The sequence below is a fragment of the Pteronotus mesoamericanus genome, unplaced genomic scaffold, assembly GCF_021234165.1.
Source record: "Pteronotus mesoamericanus isolate MK-2021 breed Mesoamerican mustached bat unplaced genomic scaffold, CSHL_Meso_final contig_26, whole genome shotgun sequence".
Taxonomy (NCBI): Eukaryota; Metazoa; Chordata; class Mammalia; order Chiroptera; family Mormoopidae; genus Pteronotus; species Pteronotus mesoamericanus.
The window spans coordinates 1,080,307-1,096,881 of NW_026555109.1; the positions used below are offsets into that span (position 1 = coordinate 1,080,307).

The following is a 16,575-nucleotide window of genomic DNA, read 5'->3' on the forward strand; positions in this document are numbered from 1 at the left end:
GTATTAATAACATGAGGAAAAACTCTCAAGTTAAAAGTGTGCAGGATATCCTGGTCTGTGTATCTTTAACTAAAGGTTGATATAGTTTTTATTAGCATTTTTATAACCCCTTCTCTAAATCTTTACACTGTCCAGTAACTTATCCTTTAAATATACACCTTTATTTTTGTGTTGTACTAGAATCTGCTTTTGCTCATCATCAACTTCAGAGGCAAGGTGCTCAATGGTAAGTGAGATTTAGCAAAATGAAGTACATTCTTTCCCTCCTGGGTATGATTTACAAAATTCTTTAATATGAGATGGAAAGTATAACTTTCCTCTTACATATAAGGAAACTAAGGCACAGAAAGGTTAGATGGCCTGTCCAAGATCACAAAGTGAGTGTGTCCCAGGTCTGCAAGACACAGGCCCAGGCTTTACGCTGCCCACACTTTCTTAGCCTCCCAGCTGTGTAAGGTGGTTATTTACCAAGCCAAACACGTATCTACTTTGCCTCTCCTGGTGTTCTATGGAATAGAACAGAGAAATTGGTCCTCTATGTTCTTTCAAGTATAGAGTTTTGCTCATGTTGTTTATCTAATCTAAAATATTTCTATGACAAAATGGTAAACAGTCACCCTGAAGGGAACCTGCCTAGGGAAAATACCCCATAGTAATAACTGTTTATGAATCAGTATGGTACCTGAGTGAAAAAAACATAATAAAAAACCTGGCTCTGACTCATCAATGAATGAAGTTTATTTAAAGCAGCAGTCCCGCAACCTGAGTGGTATCAGAATCACCTGCAGGGCTTGTGAATCACAACTCACTGCCCTCCCTGCCTCTTGCCTCCCCCCGACCCCCACCCCAGTGTCTGATTCATAGGTCTGGGTTGGGCTGGATAATTTGCATTTCTAACAAGTTTCCAGGTGATGCTGATGCTGCAGATCCAGGAACAACCTTTGATAAGCACTGATTTAAGGTCATCGCTACTATAGTGATGAACATTGTAAGCTGATAACTCATATAATTACCCCATTTGGAATGTAGTTACCTTGCCTCATTAAAGAAGGATGTGCTACTGCGTTCATTAGAAAAGCAATTCATGACATATGTGGAGAGACAATGCTGTTTGTGCTTTACATGTTATTTTATTATTTAAAGAGCAGGAGTAGGAACCATTTCTTTAAGAATTTAAGCTTTTGCCCTGGCCGGCTGGCTCAGTTGGTTGAAACATCACCCCATACACCAAAAGGTTGCATGTTTGATTCCTGGTCAGGACACATACCTAGGTAGTGGATTTGATTCCAGGTTGGGGTGTGTACGGGAGGCAACTGATTGATGTTCCTCTCTCACATCAGTGTTTCTTTCTCTCTCTCTCAAATCAATGAACATATCCTCAGGTGAGCGTTTCAAAAAAAGAATGTAGGTTTTCCTAAATACAATTTTTACCTTTTATCCCAGTTCCCCTATAAAAAGGGTGAAAATTCTCTGCAATATGCTATTCTGAGCTATTTTATAAGGAGCCATACTCTTTCTTTGTCAACAGCTTTATGGAGATATAAATCATATCCCACAGAATTCACCCATGTAAAGTATATAACTGAGAGCAGAGCCTCACCCGAAATGCAGCATCTTAGCATTGCTCTTTCATTTATTATTATAATGTGGCATGTGATCACCTAGGTGGAACAATGACAACACTGACTCCTAGACAAGTACTGGTTGCCTCCTGGTTCAATTTAACTATGGCTACTCTTTGAAAAATGTGTCTAGGTGGTGCATATAGACACACCAGGCCTTCTCAATAGGCTTCTCCACTGATTTTTTTTTTTTAAGTCAAAGTGCTTTATTTTAGGTTACCCTTGCCATGTTGCTGACCCTACCCTAAGAGTAAATGAGTCAAGTTCACCCAAAGAAGGTAAAAATCACTCCTAATATGATTCTACACTTGTCAGGAGCTGGGAAATAGTGTAAAACATATTTTTGAGAATGGTTTATGGATGGCTAAACAGTACCAAAAATTTAATTAAAACCCTGCAACAGCTGAATAGGTGGCCACTGAATGCAGTGAGCTTCCTGGTACTGGAGGTGTTCAAGCTGAGGTAGACCAACCACTCTCAGAGACCAGGCAGGAGGGATCCAGTGTCATGTTCCTTTTATTCACTCAGTTTAAAACCTCTGAGCATGCTCATGATGAGACCTGAGATCATAAAGGGTCTCTTTCTGTGAGGAAGATACAGGCCTGTGTGCAGGGGTTCTTGAACATGGTGGCCATGGGACTGAGAGGGGTCCATGTGGGTTTCAGAAGGAGTCTGTAAATCACCTGAAATTGTGTGCAGAAGCATTCTGAGGAGATAAGTGCCCACCATTTTCATTAGATCCTAAGAAGGGTAAGTGATCTGATATTGAATATGAACTTCTGGTCTGGTAGAAGAAAATGCAAACAGGTAAGTAGAAAAATGTCATGAGTATTCCAGAGAAGGAATTTGATAAATGTTAAACTGAAATGGATTTGTGGGGAAAATTAACTAAGCTTGAGGGAAACTTCCAATTCTAGGAGCTTCTGGATCTCTTCCAGAAAGCTTTGTGTTTGGTGTCCAGGCTGCCATCTGGATGTGATTCTTAAAGGGAGGAGCTGGGGAACCATACCTGTCAATATCGTGCGCCGTTTGCACTGCTCCTCGACCCCACCCTGCCTCTTCCCGGCCTGAGTGAAGGGCATCTCAAACATGAAGCGGCGGATGTTGTGAGATCTTTCAAACTCTGTTTTCCTTTCTTGCAATTCTTTTTCATCAAAAAATGGGATGACATGAGTCACCTGGATATACGCATACTTGGAATCCAGATCCTTAGGGTTGACCTTTAAATGAATAAATAAAATGGAAGATTGGTGCTAGCTGAAATACTCCTTCAAAGCAGGCATAAGTTGTGTTTTTCCACTTTTTATTAGTAAAAGTTTTGGACAAATTCAGAAAAGTTGGAAAAAAATAGTACAAAGAACACCTACATACCCACCACTTAGAACAATTGCTAATATTTTGCTATATTTGTTTCAAATACACACAAAGTTTTTTTTCAGCTGAACCATTTCAAAGTAATATATATCATGACACTGCAGCCAGCATCTCCTAAACACGAAGACATTCTCTTTCATAATCAAAATGCGTTATCATACCTAAGAAAATTAACACTATTTCCCTAATATGCCCCATACCCAGTCTGTGTTAAAATCTCTCAAATGTCCCCAGAATGTTATTTATAGCTATTTGTGCCTGAATCAGAAACTAATCAATGATCACATTTTGTGTTTAGTTGTGGTCTTCTTATTCTTGTTTAAGTCTAGAATTTTAATTCCCCATTATTTTTTCATAACATTGAAATGTTTATTTCAGTAAAAATGTTTACAACCAAGGTCCCCAAACCATAATTAATCTGTAGGCAGATTAGATGTAAACAGGTGTAGATGAATTAATTTAATACAAATACAGCTTAATAATCTAAAACTAATCTAACCATAAATTTAGTTCCTGATTAACTCAGCACACAATGCTTTTAAAAAAAAAATTTGTGAAATTAGCGATGTGCTAACTTCTGGGACATACTAGAAAGTTAAATGTAGGCATTTTCCATATAAAACCCAAAGCTAATTTATTAGGAAGACAAATCAATTTAGCACATATGAATTATATTCAAGTTTCTAGAACAATAAAAGGACACATGAAAGAAATGCAGAGATTGGGGAGACTAGATTGGCATCAGAGCAGGCAAACGCACATTGCCAGGATAGTTTTACTGGTCTCAAATTACCATGCATCACTGTTCTCTTAAGAGATGTTTGTGAAGAAAAGTGAGAACAGATGTGAAATTGCCTTAACCTTTTGAAGTTAAGAAAATACACAGTTGTGAGTTATTCCTATTTTAGAAAAGGCCATCTGGCCAATTACTATAATGGTATTCAAACCTATTAAACTTAACTTTCTTTAACAGGAACAATTTAAGGCAGTGGAAATGAACATTCTTCCCTATTGCTTTAATGGTATTTTCCTAGTCTTCATTTTCAAAATTGGATGTATGTCTCAGGAAAAGGAAGGGAGGACTTGTATTTAGGGGAAGAGAAAGTCTAGGAAGTCTTTCAGCTGTTACACCAAGAACTACATATGAAAAGGGAAAGAATACATGAGAGTCTTGAGTAAAGGCTATAATTTTCAAGCCACAACTTGACCCAGAAAAAGGTTTCAGTTTCGGAGAGAAAGGCAAATTGTACCTGAGTAATTTGTCTAGGAAAAAAGTAAACCTGAATAAGGTTGTATCGAGGTTCCTGATTTAAAAAATGGACAAACAACCTGTGTTTATCCCTTTTCTTTTGTGTGAATCTGTTAAAATGGCAATATAGAATTTACGTGCAAGGACCAAGAAAAGAGGACAGGAGGAAGCAGTGGATGAGAGACTTTAATGAATTTCTGGAAGGTGGGTAAATGGAGGGTGCTATTTGATTTGGCAGAGAGAAGAAGTTGTAATCCAAGTTCTGACAGAGAGGGGTAACAAGTGAGTCAGAGCACCCCTGAGAAGCCTGCTGCTATAGAATGAATGTCTATGTTACCCCTAAATTCACAGGTTGAAATATTAACCTCCAATCTGGCGGTATTAGAAGGTGGGAGGTGATTAGGTCATGAGGGTAAAGCCCTTAGGATGGGATTAGTACCCCTCAGAAGAGACCCCACAGAGCTCCCTCACCCCTTTCACCATGAGAGGACACAAAGAAGACAGTTGCTTACAAATCAGGAAGAAGGACCTCACCACATATTAATCTGCTGGCACCTTGATCTTGGACTTCCCATCCTCTGGAACTGTAATAAATAAATCTCTGTTGTTTATAAACCAGCCAATCCATGGTGTTCGTTACAGCAGCCTGAATGGACTGATATCCGCAGAGCACCAGCACTAGCATTAGGGTGACCAGGAGAGGTGTGGGACAGAAACCAGGACAAGTGGCCCAAAGTCTATCTGGAGTGGCAGAACCCCAGGTTTCCCTTCCTAGTCCTTGCCCCACAAGAGAAGAGAAACTGGTCTGGAAAAAGTCCAAGTGGGGTCACCGGTGTCAGTGGAAAATAGAAATGAGATACAGAGTGAAACATTAGGTGAGTAGGTGAAAGGCTGCAGGCCAAACAGGGGGCCTTCAGCCTCTGCCTGTCTCCTACATCAGAATCCAGAATCACCTCTTTCTTTGTCTCCTCCCTTCCACTTAGGCAGGAGGGTGGAAGATTCTTCTCTAGAGAAAATGAAGGGCCCCAAAGAGACAGATTCCAGACACTGGGAACTCCAAAGGTAGGCCCAGGACAGAAAGGGCACCTCTGAAAGGAGCCTCCTAAAGGGTGGACTTTGAAAGAGGGAGAGCTTATCATTGCTGGAAACTGAGCAGGCGAAGCATTTTTAATGCAAAGAGCAGAATCTCTATCTTGGCCTGAATTTCAGGAAGCAAAGGGATACCCAACTTCCTGGAGATACCCTGAAGACAGTGGGACACACACTCATAAATGTGCAGGAAAAACAGCAGGTTTAGAAAGGGTCTTCAGGAGAGCAATACAGTTTCTCTATATGGAAGGTAGATCTCATTTCTGCAAATGTGTGCTGGCTACTTAGTTTATTTCTTGATGTGTCCATCTGTTGGTCCTCTGGCCATAAGTCCAACAATCAGTCAGAGTATCAGGTAAATATGCCCATGCTAAGTGCAACGGAGAAGTGCGATGAGAAACAGAAACTTGGACTCTCCTCTTACAGAATTTCTAAATATGTGGACTAAAAAAGGTATATTCTTTCAGACATTACTCTGTAAATGAGTGTCTTTTTAAAATTATAAAATAAAAATTTGCTTAATGAAGGACGTCTGGAAAACAAAGAAAGAAAAAGTATTAAGAAGAAAAATATACACTTGCCACTCAAAGCCAACCATTCTTAATTTTCTTTCCTGGGTTTTTGTTTTTTTCTATACACATTTATGAATATATATGGTCAATCATGCATAAATGAAACACTATTATATTGCCATAATATGTTTCCAAACATAGTCATACCTTGCCAGAATCCTGTATCATTTTAACATTTTCAGAGCCAAATTTATCTGAGTAAAGTTTAAGGAGTCTCTGAGAAATTTCTGACAGAGGCGTGAGCTTGGGTTCTTTGTAAATATACTCCTTTCCATCTTCATCTTCGAAGAACCCCTGTGACATAGAGCACAATTAGAGAAATATCACCAAATACAAGCCCAAGGCTACCACCCAGGAAGGGTTTAAGGGTTTAAAAATGAGAAATGACTCTAAAATAAAATCCTAACTAAACAAGCTTTTCAAATAGGAAGAAAAATGATAATAATATGAAGTCTGGGTGCAAAGATAAAAGAAAATGCACGATTGCAAACTCATTCAAAAATGCTGTCATTAAGTGTTGAGTGAAATGAAAGATTGGAGTTTTAAGGCTGTGTTCTCTCAGTTAAGTCTGATGATGGGATTCAAGCCTGTTTCACATTCCCAAGAAAGGGAACTCAGCAGCCTGCTTGAGTTCCCTTCTCCTGACTGTTCCCACTTATACAGGATTTTATGGCATAAATGGAAGCATTCAGGTCTGGAGTAGGTTCAGCAAAAGCTATGAAAAGTTTCCGTAAATTCTATTTTGCTATACTGATGAGAAAAATATTAAAAGGCTGTAGCATGATATCAGAAAATATTTTCATTATTACCAGTCGTATCTATTGTCATATCACCAATATTTTCATTATCATCATGCTTTAGCACCAATCACATCTGAATAAAACAAGGCTTAGAATTGCATGGGAAGTGAAAAAGGTTGAAAATTTACAAGTCCAGATTGGGGTTAATATTTGAAATAAATTAAAACAAAACGTTTCTCATCTAAAATGGAAGAGAAAACATGGTGCCAAAACTACAGTATATATTTTTAAAAAGCAGGCTAATATGAAACAAAAAACAACCACATCAAAATAGGAGTTTAGATGCAGTAATTTCACTATATTATTTGCTTATTAAGCATTTACTGTAATTACCTCCACATCTGTTTCACTGTCTGTAAACTGGTATTGCTATAAAGTTATAAAAGACAATAACAGGATAAATTGAAGGTTATATAATGCTCACAGAAAACCACACATTCTAAATAAATGGATTGTAATTTATACCATTTAGTTATGTTAGAGACTTGGAGGTTAAACGTTCAGTTAAATTTAAATAAACCCATTCATATAGGGCTTCTGAAATATTACAATGGTAAATATACTTGTGGAGATATTGTATTACAAGACGTAGAAATGCACAGGGACAAAAGAAACCAGACAGTCTTAATTTGGTTTAAAACATGCAGTATAGATGTATGAGGAAATAGATGATTTATTTCTGTAAATGAAATAAAATGTTAATTATTTTGGAGCCCGTAATGACTGGACATACAAAGAGACTTGCAAGAGAAACTTGCAAACCACATGAAGTACCAAAGATGCCGCTAAGAAAGTCTTATAAAAGGAGAACTTACCGCTGCCTTAAGAAAGTTAATAAAGAAAAGACAGGAAGAAAGAACAAAAAAAGCAGAAAGTTTACTACTGAGGAAGATGCTAAATATGACAAATCATACTAAATATGACAAATTCATCAAATTAGCATTTACAGAAAGCACAAAATTTACCAAATACAATTTTATGGAGTTAAAAAAAAAAAAAGAAGGACCTGGGACAGCCTACAGAACAGAGAGGCGACTCACCTGTCCAAAGAAGGCCACTCGGAAGTAGGTCCCCAGGAGCCTGCGGCCTGAGTGCATGACCTCGGTCACTTTGCTGTAGGCCTGGTGTAGAGTGTCATACAGATGTGCTAGCCTCTGGAAAGCAGAACAAAACCCATATCTTCCTACCTGTAACTAGTAGAATCAATTTTAAAATAACAAATGAGATCATGTGGGTGAAAAAATCCTTGGACTTGAGTTAAAAAAAATCAAGAACATATTTTGATTGCACAATTAGTAGTGATCATTTTTGAGTTGTAATGTTTCCTACCCAAGGGGTCAGCTTGCATATGAGGACCCATCGAATTTCCACAATGTAGTAAGCAAATTCTGCTCTCAAGTTAACATGAGATGTCAGAGATGATAAAGTCTTACTATGACGTTTTTAGTCCTTGATTTTCCCACTGCATTTGATATACTCAAAGAAACTGGATGACCTCCCAGCTCAGGGAGACTGGAAGGGACACCATTTTCCCATGCAAGTAGAGCAAAAAAGTGTTATGAGAAAAAAAGGCACCTGGTGATTATAAAGCTGTTCCTGGCAACCTTTCAAAAGTGGAGTGCCCAAACGACCAACCTTTATTGTTTGAGATTTGGAGTCTGTGTAGAGGTGGGGCCTGTGTGTGCAATGCCTGATGGCTCTGAGGGTGGTGACAGCCATTACCAAGTGGAGGGTCAGAGACCACTTGTTCATCTCTGACCGTGGCCTGTCTGCTCTCTTTGCATGTAAGAAAGTCTGCAGATACATGTCACTCCACCGTCCTCTAACCTGGAAAATAAAACCACTCAGGTACCTCAAAATCTCTCCGCTTCTCATAAATGGGGATGATAAGTTTGTAGATGTCAGCAATCAGCTCATAGCGTTCAGCCTTCCAGAGTCCATCTGCACACTGTTCTAGGAGCTCCGTGAGCACATCCTGATGAAAGAAGAAGTCCATCAGCCAGAAAAGACTGTTATATAAGGAACATGACATTGCATTCCTTGCAGAATGCATAACTGGTTAAGATGGTTAGGAGGAAATTTCCAAAATATGGAATTAAAAAATATGGAATTAAAAAAAATATTTTTTAAACATCAATTTCCATGCTTGTAACAACTTATCACTATGTTCTTTTTTTAATTTAATTTTTATTTATGATGGAACTGTATGGAAGTCTGACAACCAAGGAGGAGTTAAAGAAGAAACATTCATCCAGACTGGTAGGAGGGGTGGAGATAGGCAGCTGGATGGAGAGGATCCCGAGCAAGGCAGTGGCTGGTGGACTGGGTGGTTCCACACTTGCGTGGAGATAAACTGGGAGGAACAGCTGGGTAATGAGAGACCGCACAACCCAGGGTTCCAGCATGAGCAAAATAAAGCCTCAGAACTTCTGGCTGTAAACACTTGTGGCAGTTGTGGCAGTGGGAGAAACTGCTGTCTCTTGAAAGCAGGGCAAGAGCCAAGCAAGCACATTGTTCCCTCTCTGGCCCCTCCCCCACACTGGCCACCACAATGCCATGCAGTAGGTTGCCTTGCCCTGGTGAATACCTAAGGCTCCACCCTGTATAACATAACAGGTGTGCCAAGACAAAGAAATATGGCCCAAATGAAAGAAATGACCAAAACTCCAGAAAAGGAACTAAGCAATGAGGAGATAGCCAGCCTATCAGATGCAGAGTTCAAAACACTGGTAATCAGGATGCTCAAATGATGCAGGATGCAGAAATGATTGAGTACAGTCACAAAATAAAGGAATAAGTGAAGGTTATACAAAGTGAAATAAAGGAAAATATATAGGGAACCAACAGTAAAGGGAAGGAAACCAGGACTCAGATCAATGATTTGGAGCAGAAGGAAGAAATAAACATTCAGCCAGAACAGGAAAAAGAAACAAGAATTCAGAAAAATGAGGAGACGCTTAGGAACCTACAGGACAACTTTAAATGTACCAACACATGAATCATAGCGGTGCCAGAAGGAGAAGAGAAAGAGTAAGAAATTGAAAACTTATTTGAAAAAATATGAAAGAACACTTCCCTAATCTGGCCAAGGAAATAGACATACAAGTCCAGGAAGCTCAGAGAGTCCCAAAGAAGTTGGACCCAAGGAGGAGCATACCAAGATACATCATAATTATTACCCGAGATTAAAGATAAGGAGAGAAATCTTAAAAGCAGCAAGAGAAAAGGAGCCAGTTACCTACAAAGAAGTCCCCATAAGATTATCGGCTGATTTTTCAAAAGAAATCTTACAGGCAAGAAGGGGCTGGAAAGAAGTTTTCAAAGTCATGGAAAGCAAGGACCTACATCCAAGATTACTCTATCCAGCAAAGCTACCATTTAGAATGGAAGGGCAGATAAGTGCTTCCCAGACAAGGTAAAGTTGGAGGAGTTCATCATCACCAAGCCCTTATTATATGAAATGTTAAAGGGATTTATCTAAGAAAAAGAAGATCAAAACTATGAACAGTAAAATGACAACAAATGCACAACAACTGACCCTAAAACAAAAACAAAAACAAAAACGAAGTAAGCAAACAATTAGAAGAGATTTCACAGAAGAAGAACTAGAATCACAGAAATGGAGGTCACATGGAAGGTTATCAGTTGGGAGGGAGAAAAAGGGGGGAAAATGTACTTGGAATAAGAAGCATAATTGGTAGGCACAAAATAGATGGGAGGGGGGAGTTAAGAATAGTATAGGAGATGGAGAAGCCAAAGAAGTTACATGCACATCCCATGCACATGAACTAATGGCAGGGTGGGGGTGGGGAATGCTGGAGGGAGGGGGATGGAAGGCAGAGGGGAGTAAAGAGGAGGAAAACAATGAGACAACTGTAATGGCATAATCAATGAAATATACTTTAAAAAAATCTTTAAACTTTGGAGGAAGCTAACATTATTCATGACTGAAGGGTTGGGGCATGTGGGTCAGGTTTAAAGTAATCAGCATAAATTTATTTCCCTGCCACAGGCATTGCTTCATGATGGGTGGACAGGTGACCTAAACAGGCCAATCAGGATAATTTTTGGAGCTCAGCTTGGAATTCGGGGATGGAAGTTCTCTCACCAGAGTGGACATGCAAGAAGCAGCATGTAGCTTGACTGGATCTGGCATCCATCTTCTCAACAGGCAGGGGGCACCTGTCTGCCGTAGTTACAGAGTGGAGGGCTCCCCCTCCCTCCCAAAGCAACTGTATCATTAAACATTTGGACTGATTGCTGTCAATCTCTCTGGAATTTCCTAATGGGAGACAATTTATTTGACCTTTCTGGTTTAAGCCCATTTGAGTGGGGTTTCACTAATGATGTTGAGTAGATGTTCATGTGCTTATTTGTCATCTCTATAGTTCTGGTGAAGTATCTATTCAAATCTTCTGCTTATTTCTCTACTGGGTTGTTGATTTTCTTATTATTGGGTTTTGAGAGTTCTTTATATATTTTACATAAAAGTCCTTTACCAGACCTGTGATTTTTAATTTTCTTCATTTGTGGCTTGTCTCTGGAGTTTAACATTGTCTTTTGAAGAGAGAAGTTTTTAATTTTGATAAAATTCAATTTATCAAGTTGTTATTTTCTGGATTGTGCTTTGTATATTATATCTAAGAAATCTTTATTTAACTCAAGTTCACGAAGACTTTGTCCTATGTTTTCTTCCAAAAATTTTATAGTTTTACATTTTACATTTAAGCCTATTATTCATTGAGTTATTTTTGAATATATTATAAAGTATAGGTCAACATCTATATTTTCCACATGTATGTTGAATTTTTCCATCACTATTTGATGAAAGACTATCCTTTTTTTAGTGCATTGTCTTTTAATTGTATTCAAAAATCAACTGATCATATGTGTGCAGGTCTATTTCTGGCTTCTCTATTTTTTTCCATCGACAAATGTCTCTATCCTTGTGCCAATACCACACTGTCTTGATTACTACTGTAGATCTATAGAAGGGTTTCTCTGCTGTGACATTTCTAATATATTGGGCCAAATAACTCTGCTAAGGCTGCCCTGTAAATTACAGAATGTCTAGCAGCATCCTTGGCCTCTACCAACAAGATGCCAGTAGCAGGAGCATCTCTACCCTACCAAAATGTGACAATAAAAAATGTTTCCAGATACTGCCAAACATCCCTTGGGTGGGAAAATCATCCTCAGTTGAGGACAACTGCTTTATAGCAATCTTGAAATCAGGTAGTATGACTCCTCCAACTTTTTCAAAATTACTTTGGCTAGTCTAGTTCCTTTGCCTTTCCACTGAAACTTTAGAGTCAGTTTGTCGATTTCTACCAAAAGTCCAGACAGGAGTTTGATTGGGACTGCTTTGAATCTATAAATCAATTTAGGTAATTGACATCTTAACAATATTGAGTCTTCAAACCATTTATTTAGGTCTTTGATTTGTTTCATCAGTGTCTTGTAGTTTTTACCATACAGATCTACACAGATTTATACCTAAGTTTTGTGTTTTTTGATGTTATTACAAATAGTATTGTTTATAAATTCTGATTATTTTTTCAAGGAAGTTTGGGATAAGATTGAAAGTCATCAAGTGTATTTGTTTGCAAAAACTATACAAAATAATCAATAACAGTGTAATGAAACTATGGTATAAATGTCTCTAAAAAGAAAGTTGATTGGTTTCATATATTGACCATATATCCTGTTATCTTGCTAAACTCCCCTTTTAGTTTTAGTGCTTTCTCTGTAAATACCTTGGGATTTTCTCTGTCACAAAAGAAAACTGCATCTGATGTTAAGATAGACAGTGTTACTTCTTTTTCTTGCCTTACTAAATTAGCTAGATGTTTCAGCACAATGTTGAATATGAATGGTGAAAACAGATATTCCTGTCTTGCTCCCAATTTTAGGGGGAAAGTATTCAGTCTTTCACCAGTAAGTGTAATATTAGCTGTAGATTTTTTGTAGATAATCTTTTTCAGGTTGAGGGAGTTCCCTTCTATTCTTAGTTTTTCAACATGAATAGATGCTGATTTTTTTCAAATGATTTTTCTGCATCTACTGACATGGTTATATGTTTTTTCTTATTTATTCTGTTAATATGTTGAATTATATTTATTGGTTTTCCCATGTTGAACCAACAGTGCAGTCCTAGGGTAAACCCCACTTGGTAGTGACACATTTCTCTTTTTTAAATACTGTTAGATTCAATTTGCTAATATATTTTTTGAGGCTTTTTATATTTGCCTTTAAACGTTTGATCCTCTGTCATACCGTAAAGGAAGGGTAGGGGCTGTCACAAGGGTAGATACTCTTAAGAGCAGCAGGGGTTAATTTATTTAACAGTAGTCAGTGCATCTCTGGGTGAGTACTGGAGAGGCCAAAGATCAAGTGAATAAAGCACTTCCTGCTCTCATAGAGCTGAGACTGTTGTGGAGACAGATCCATAAAGAGATTATAAAAGATGGTGGTAAGTGTGCTGATGATGAAATGTTCAGGGAATCAGGGATGCAGAAGAGTGGCACCCATCAGTGATGACGAAAGGGGTGCACATGGAAGGCTGAAGAAGGTGGAGACTGACTGAGTCTTAAAAATGATCAGTAGTTAGTCAGGCGAAGGTGAAAGGTAGGAGTAGATGCAAGAAGGATGAAAGGGGAAACATTCCAGGGAGAGGGAACAGCATACGCAGACACGGAGGAGATGGCAGCATGGTGTGGGATGGATATGCAAGTAGTTTGAGGGACTGGAGTATAAAATTTGAATCAGAGAATGACAAGAGATGAGGCTGGGGATGTGAAAAGTATTAAACGAAAACTATATCACCACAACCAAAATTTTCTATGTCAAACATAAATTAGTAATTAAATGTTGATGATTCTATGAGACATGAAAATGCGTAAAGACACACAACTACCACAACAATGACGTAATATATAAGACAGATGTTAGTTGATTTTAAAATGATGTTCTGAGACTTCCGGTCAAGATGGCAGTGTAGGCAGACATGGCTCATGCCTTCACACAACCACATCAAAATTACAACTAAAATATAGAACAACCATCACTTAGAACTGTCAGAAATCTAGTTGAATGGAAGTCTGGAAGTCTGACAACTATGGAATTAAAGAAACCATATCCATCCCGACTGGCAGGAGGGACAGAGACATGGAACAGGCTGGTCCCACACCCATGTGTGGCAGATCAAAGTTAGGGAGGGCTATCTTGGGAGTAAGGAGTCCCAGCCCCATACCAGATCTACCAGCCCAGGGTTCCAGTGCCAGGAAGATAAGTCCCCACAACTTCTGGCTGCAAAAACAAGTGGGGATTGAGTCAGTGGAAGAAACCTCTGGAGCCCCAAGCAGTTCCTCTTAAAGAAGCCACACTTCACACTGATAAAAAAGGCCATCATAAACAAATCAACAATCAATAAATGCTGGAGAGGTTGTGGAGAAAAGAGAACCCTAGTACATTGTTGGTGCAGCCAACAGTGGAAGACAATATGAAATTTCTTCAAAAAACTTAAAATGGAACTGCCTTTTGACCTGGCAATTCCACTGTGGGGATTACACCTTAATTTTGAAACACCAATTCAAAAGAACCTATGTACCCCAATGTTCATAGCAGTGCAATTTATAAATTTACAATAGCCAAGTGCTGGAAGCAACCTAAGTGTCCGTGAGTAAATGAGTGTATTAAAAAACTATGGTACATTTACACAGTGGAATACTATTCAGCAGAAAGAAAGAAGGAGCTACTACCTTTCGCAACAGCATGGATGGAAGTGGAGAGCATTATGCTAAGTGAAAGAAGCCAGGCAGTGAAGGACAAATACCATATAATCTCACCTATAAGTAGAACCTAACCAACAAAAGAAACAAGCAAGCAAAATATAACCAGAGACATTGAAAGAAAAAACAAAACGACAGTTACCAGAAGTGTGTGTGTGTGGCGGGGGGAGGGTTGCAGATAACAAGGAAAAGAAGAAGAGTCTTTGAACATCAATGAACATGTATAAAGGACCCATGGACAAAGTCAAAGGCGGGTAGTACTGAGGGTGAGAGGTGGGGTGGCTGGGGCAGGGGAAAGCGGTGGCAGGAAAATAGAGACAACTGTACTTGAACAACAATAAATAGAAAAGAAAAGAAAAGAAAGAACCCATACATAGACTCACGTACTCAGGCTTGCTTCCTCTGAGCTGCAGCACAAGACTGACAGCTTGAAGGGCACCAGTGGCATACTGGGAGAGGCTGAAGTCAGTCTGGCAATCGGGCGAGCAGAGGCCACTGTTCCTTTTCTGAGCCCTCCCCGCATAGAGCCACAAAACTGCCAGGCTGGTGCTATATCTGAGACTCCATCAACCTGGCTAACACTGTTCCATGGGCTTTGGAGATCCCCACAGACTCTGCCCTACCCAACTTATGGGCCCACCCAAGCTGCTTTTCCATATGAATGGCTGGTCTTGGCTCATGCTTCATTAAATCCTCTGAAACAAGCAACAGTAGGCCTCAGTGAGTCCCAGGCCAGGCACTAGCAGCAGCCAGACTAGTTTCCCAGCTTGGCTTTGCCTGAGAATCTCCAAGACCAGTACAAGTAACAGCCATCTCAGATTGCTTTATAGCTTAGGCAGGTGGCCTAAAAAACACTGCTGGAGGCTGATCTTGATCTGAACCACCTGGGAAACCCTGGGGCCAGCATATTCAGTGGACAGCTACAAATCATGTAGAAGCACCACCACCTGCCCCTGCACATTTGATTCTCAACAGAAGGCAGAGTTTAGTGGTCAGTGGTCACAGCCAATCCTTGCAGCTGACTGGTCTGGGTAAATCCCTCCAATTGATCTGCTAACAGCAACAAGGCTCAACTGCAAGAGGAGAGTGTACTCAACCCACACAAAGGGTGCACCTCAAGTACCCAGCTTGGGTGATAAGGGAGGCTGTGCCACTGGACCTACAGGACACATACATTAGGCCACACTATGAAGACATGGAGTCAAAGCAGCTCTACCTAATACATAGAAAGAAACACAGGGAGGCTGACAGAACAAGGACACAACTAAACATGGCCCAAATGAAAGAACAGATCAAAACTCCAGGAAAAGAGCCAGACTAAATAGAGAAAAGCAATCTAGTTATAAAGATGCTCAATGAACTTAGTGAGGACCTCAACAGCATTAAAAAGATCCAGTCAGAAACAAAGAATATACTAATTGAAATAAAGAACGATTTGCAGGGAAACAAAAGAAGACTAGATGAAGTCAAGAATCAAATCAATGACTTGGAACATAAGGAAGCAAAACACAATCAGAACAACAAGAAGAAAAAAAGAATCTACCCGTGCCACCCACCCCCGGCAAAAACAAAAAACAAAAAACAGTGATAGTTTAAGGAGCCTCCAGGGCAACTTCAGGGGTCCAACATTTACATCAAATGGGTGCCAGGAGAAGAGAAAGGGGAAGAAACTGGAAATCTATTTGAAAAAATAATGAAAGAAAACTTCCCTAATTTGGTGAAGGAAACAGACATGCAAGTCCAGGAAACACAGAGAGTCCCAAACAAGATGGAGGCAAAGAGGCCCACATCTAGACATTTCATAATTAAAATTCTAAAGGTTAAATACAAAGGGAGAACCTTAAAAGCAGCAAGAGAAAAGAAGTTAGTTACCTACAGGGGAGTTCCCATAAGACTGTCAGTTGATTTCTCAAAAGGAACTTTGCAGGCTTGAAGGGATTGGCAAGAAATATTCAGTTGTGAAAAGCAGAGACCTATAGCCAAGACTGCTCTACCCAGCAAAGCTATCACTTAGAATTGAAGGGCAGATAAAGAGCTTCCAAGAAAAGAAAATACTAAAGGAGTTCATCGCCATTATTA

At 39.3% G+C, this 16,575-nt stretch overlaps 1 protein-coding gene across 2 annotated transcripts in view; it reads right to left on the minus strand.

Moving 5' to 3' along the window:
* The window catches only part of DOCK9 (dedicator of cytokinesis 9), a 354,061-nt gene that overhangs the window by 20,503 nt on the left and 316,983 nt on the right, over positions 1–16,575 (minus strand). The window contains exons 47-50 of one of the 2 annotated variants that reach the window (XM_054574328.1): positions 8,559–8,681; positions 7,747–7,860; positions 6,054–6,200; positions 2,632–2,842 (exon numbers count right to left, since the gene is read on the minus strand). In XM_054574328.1, the coding sequence (XP_054430303.1) occupies positions 2,632–2,842; positions 6,054–6,200; positions 7,747–7,860; positions 8,559–8,681 (595 nt within the window). Of the gene's footprint in view, positions 1–2,631; positions 2,843–6,053; positions 6,201–7,746; positions 7,900–8,558; positions 8,682–16,575 lie in introns of both variants that reach the window. The other variant, XM_054574327.1, reaches the window with a different exon arrangement.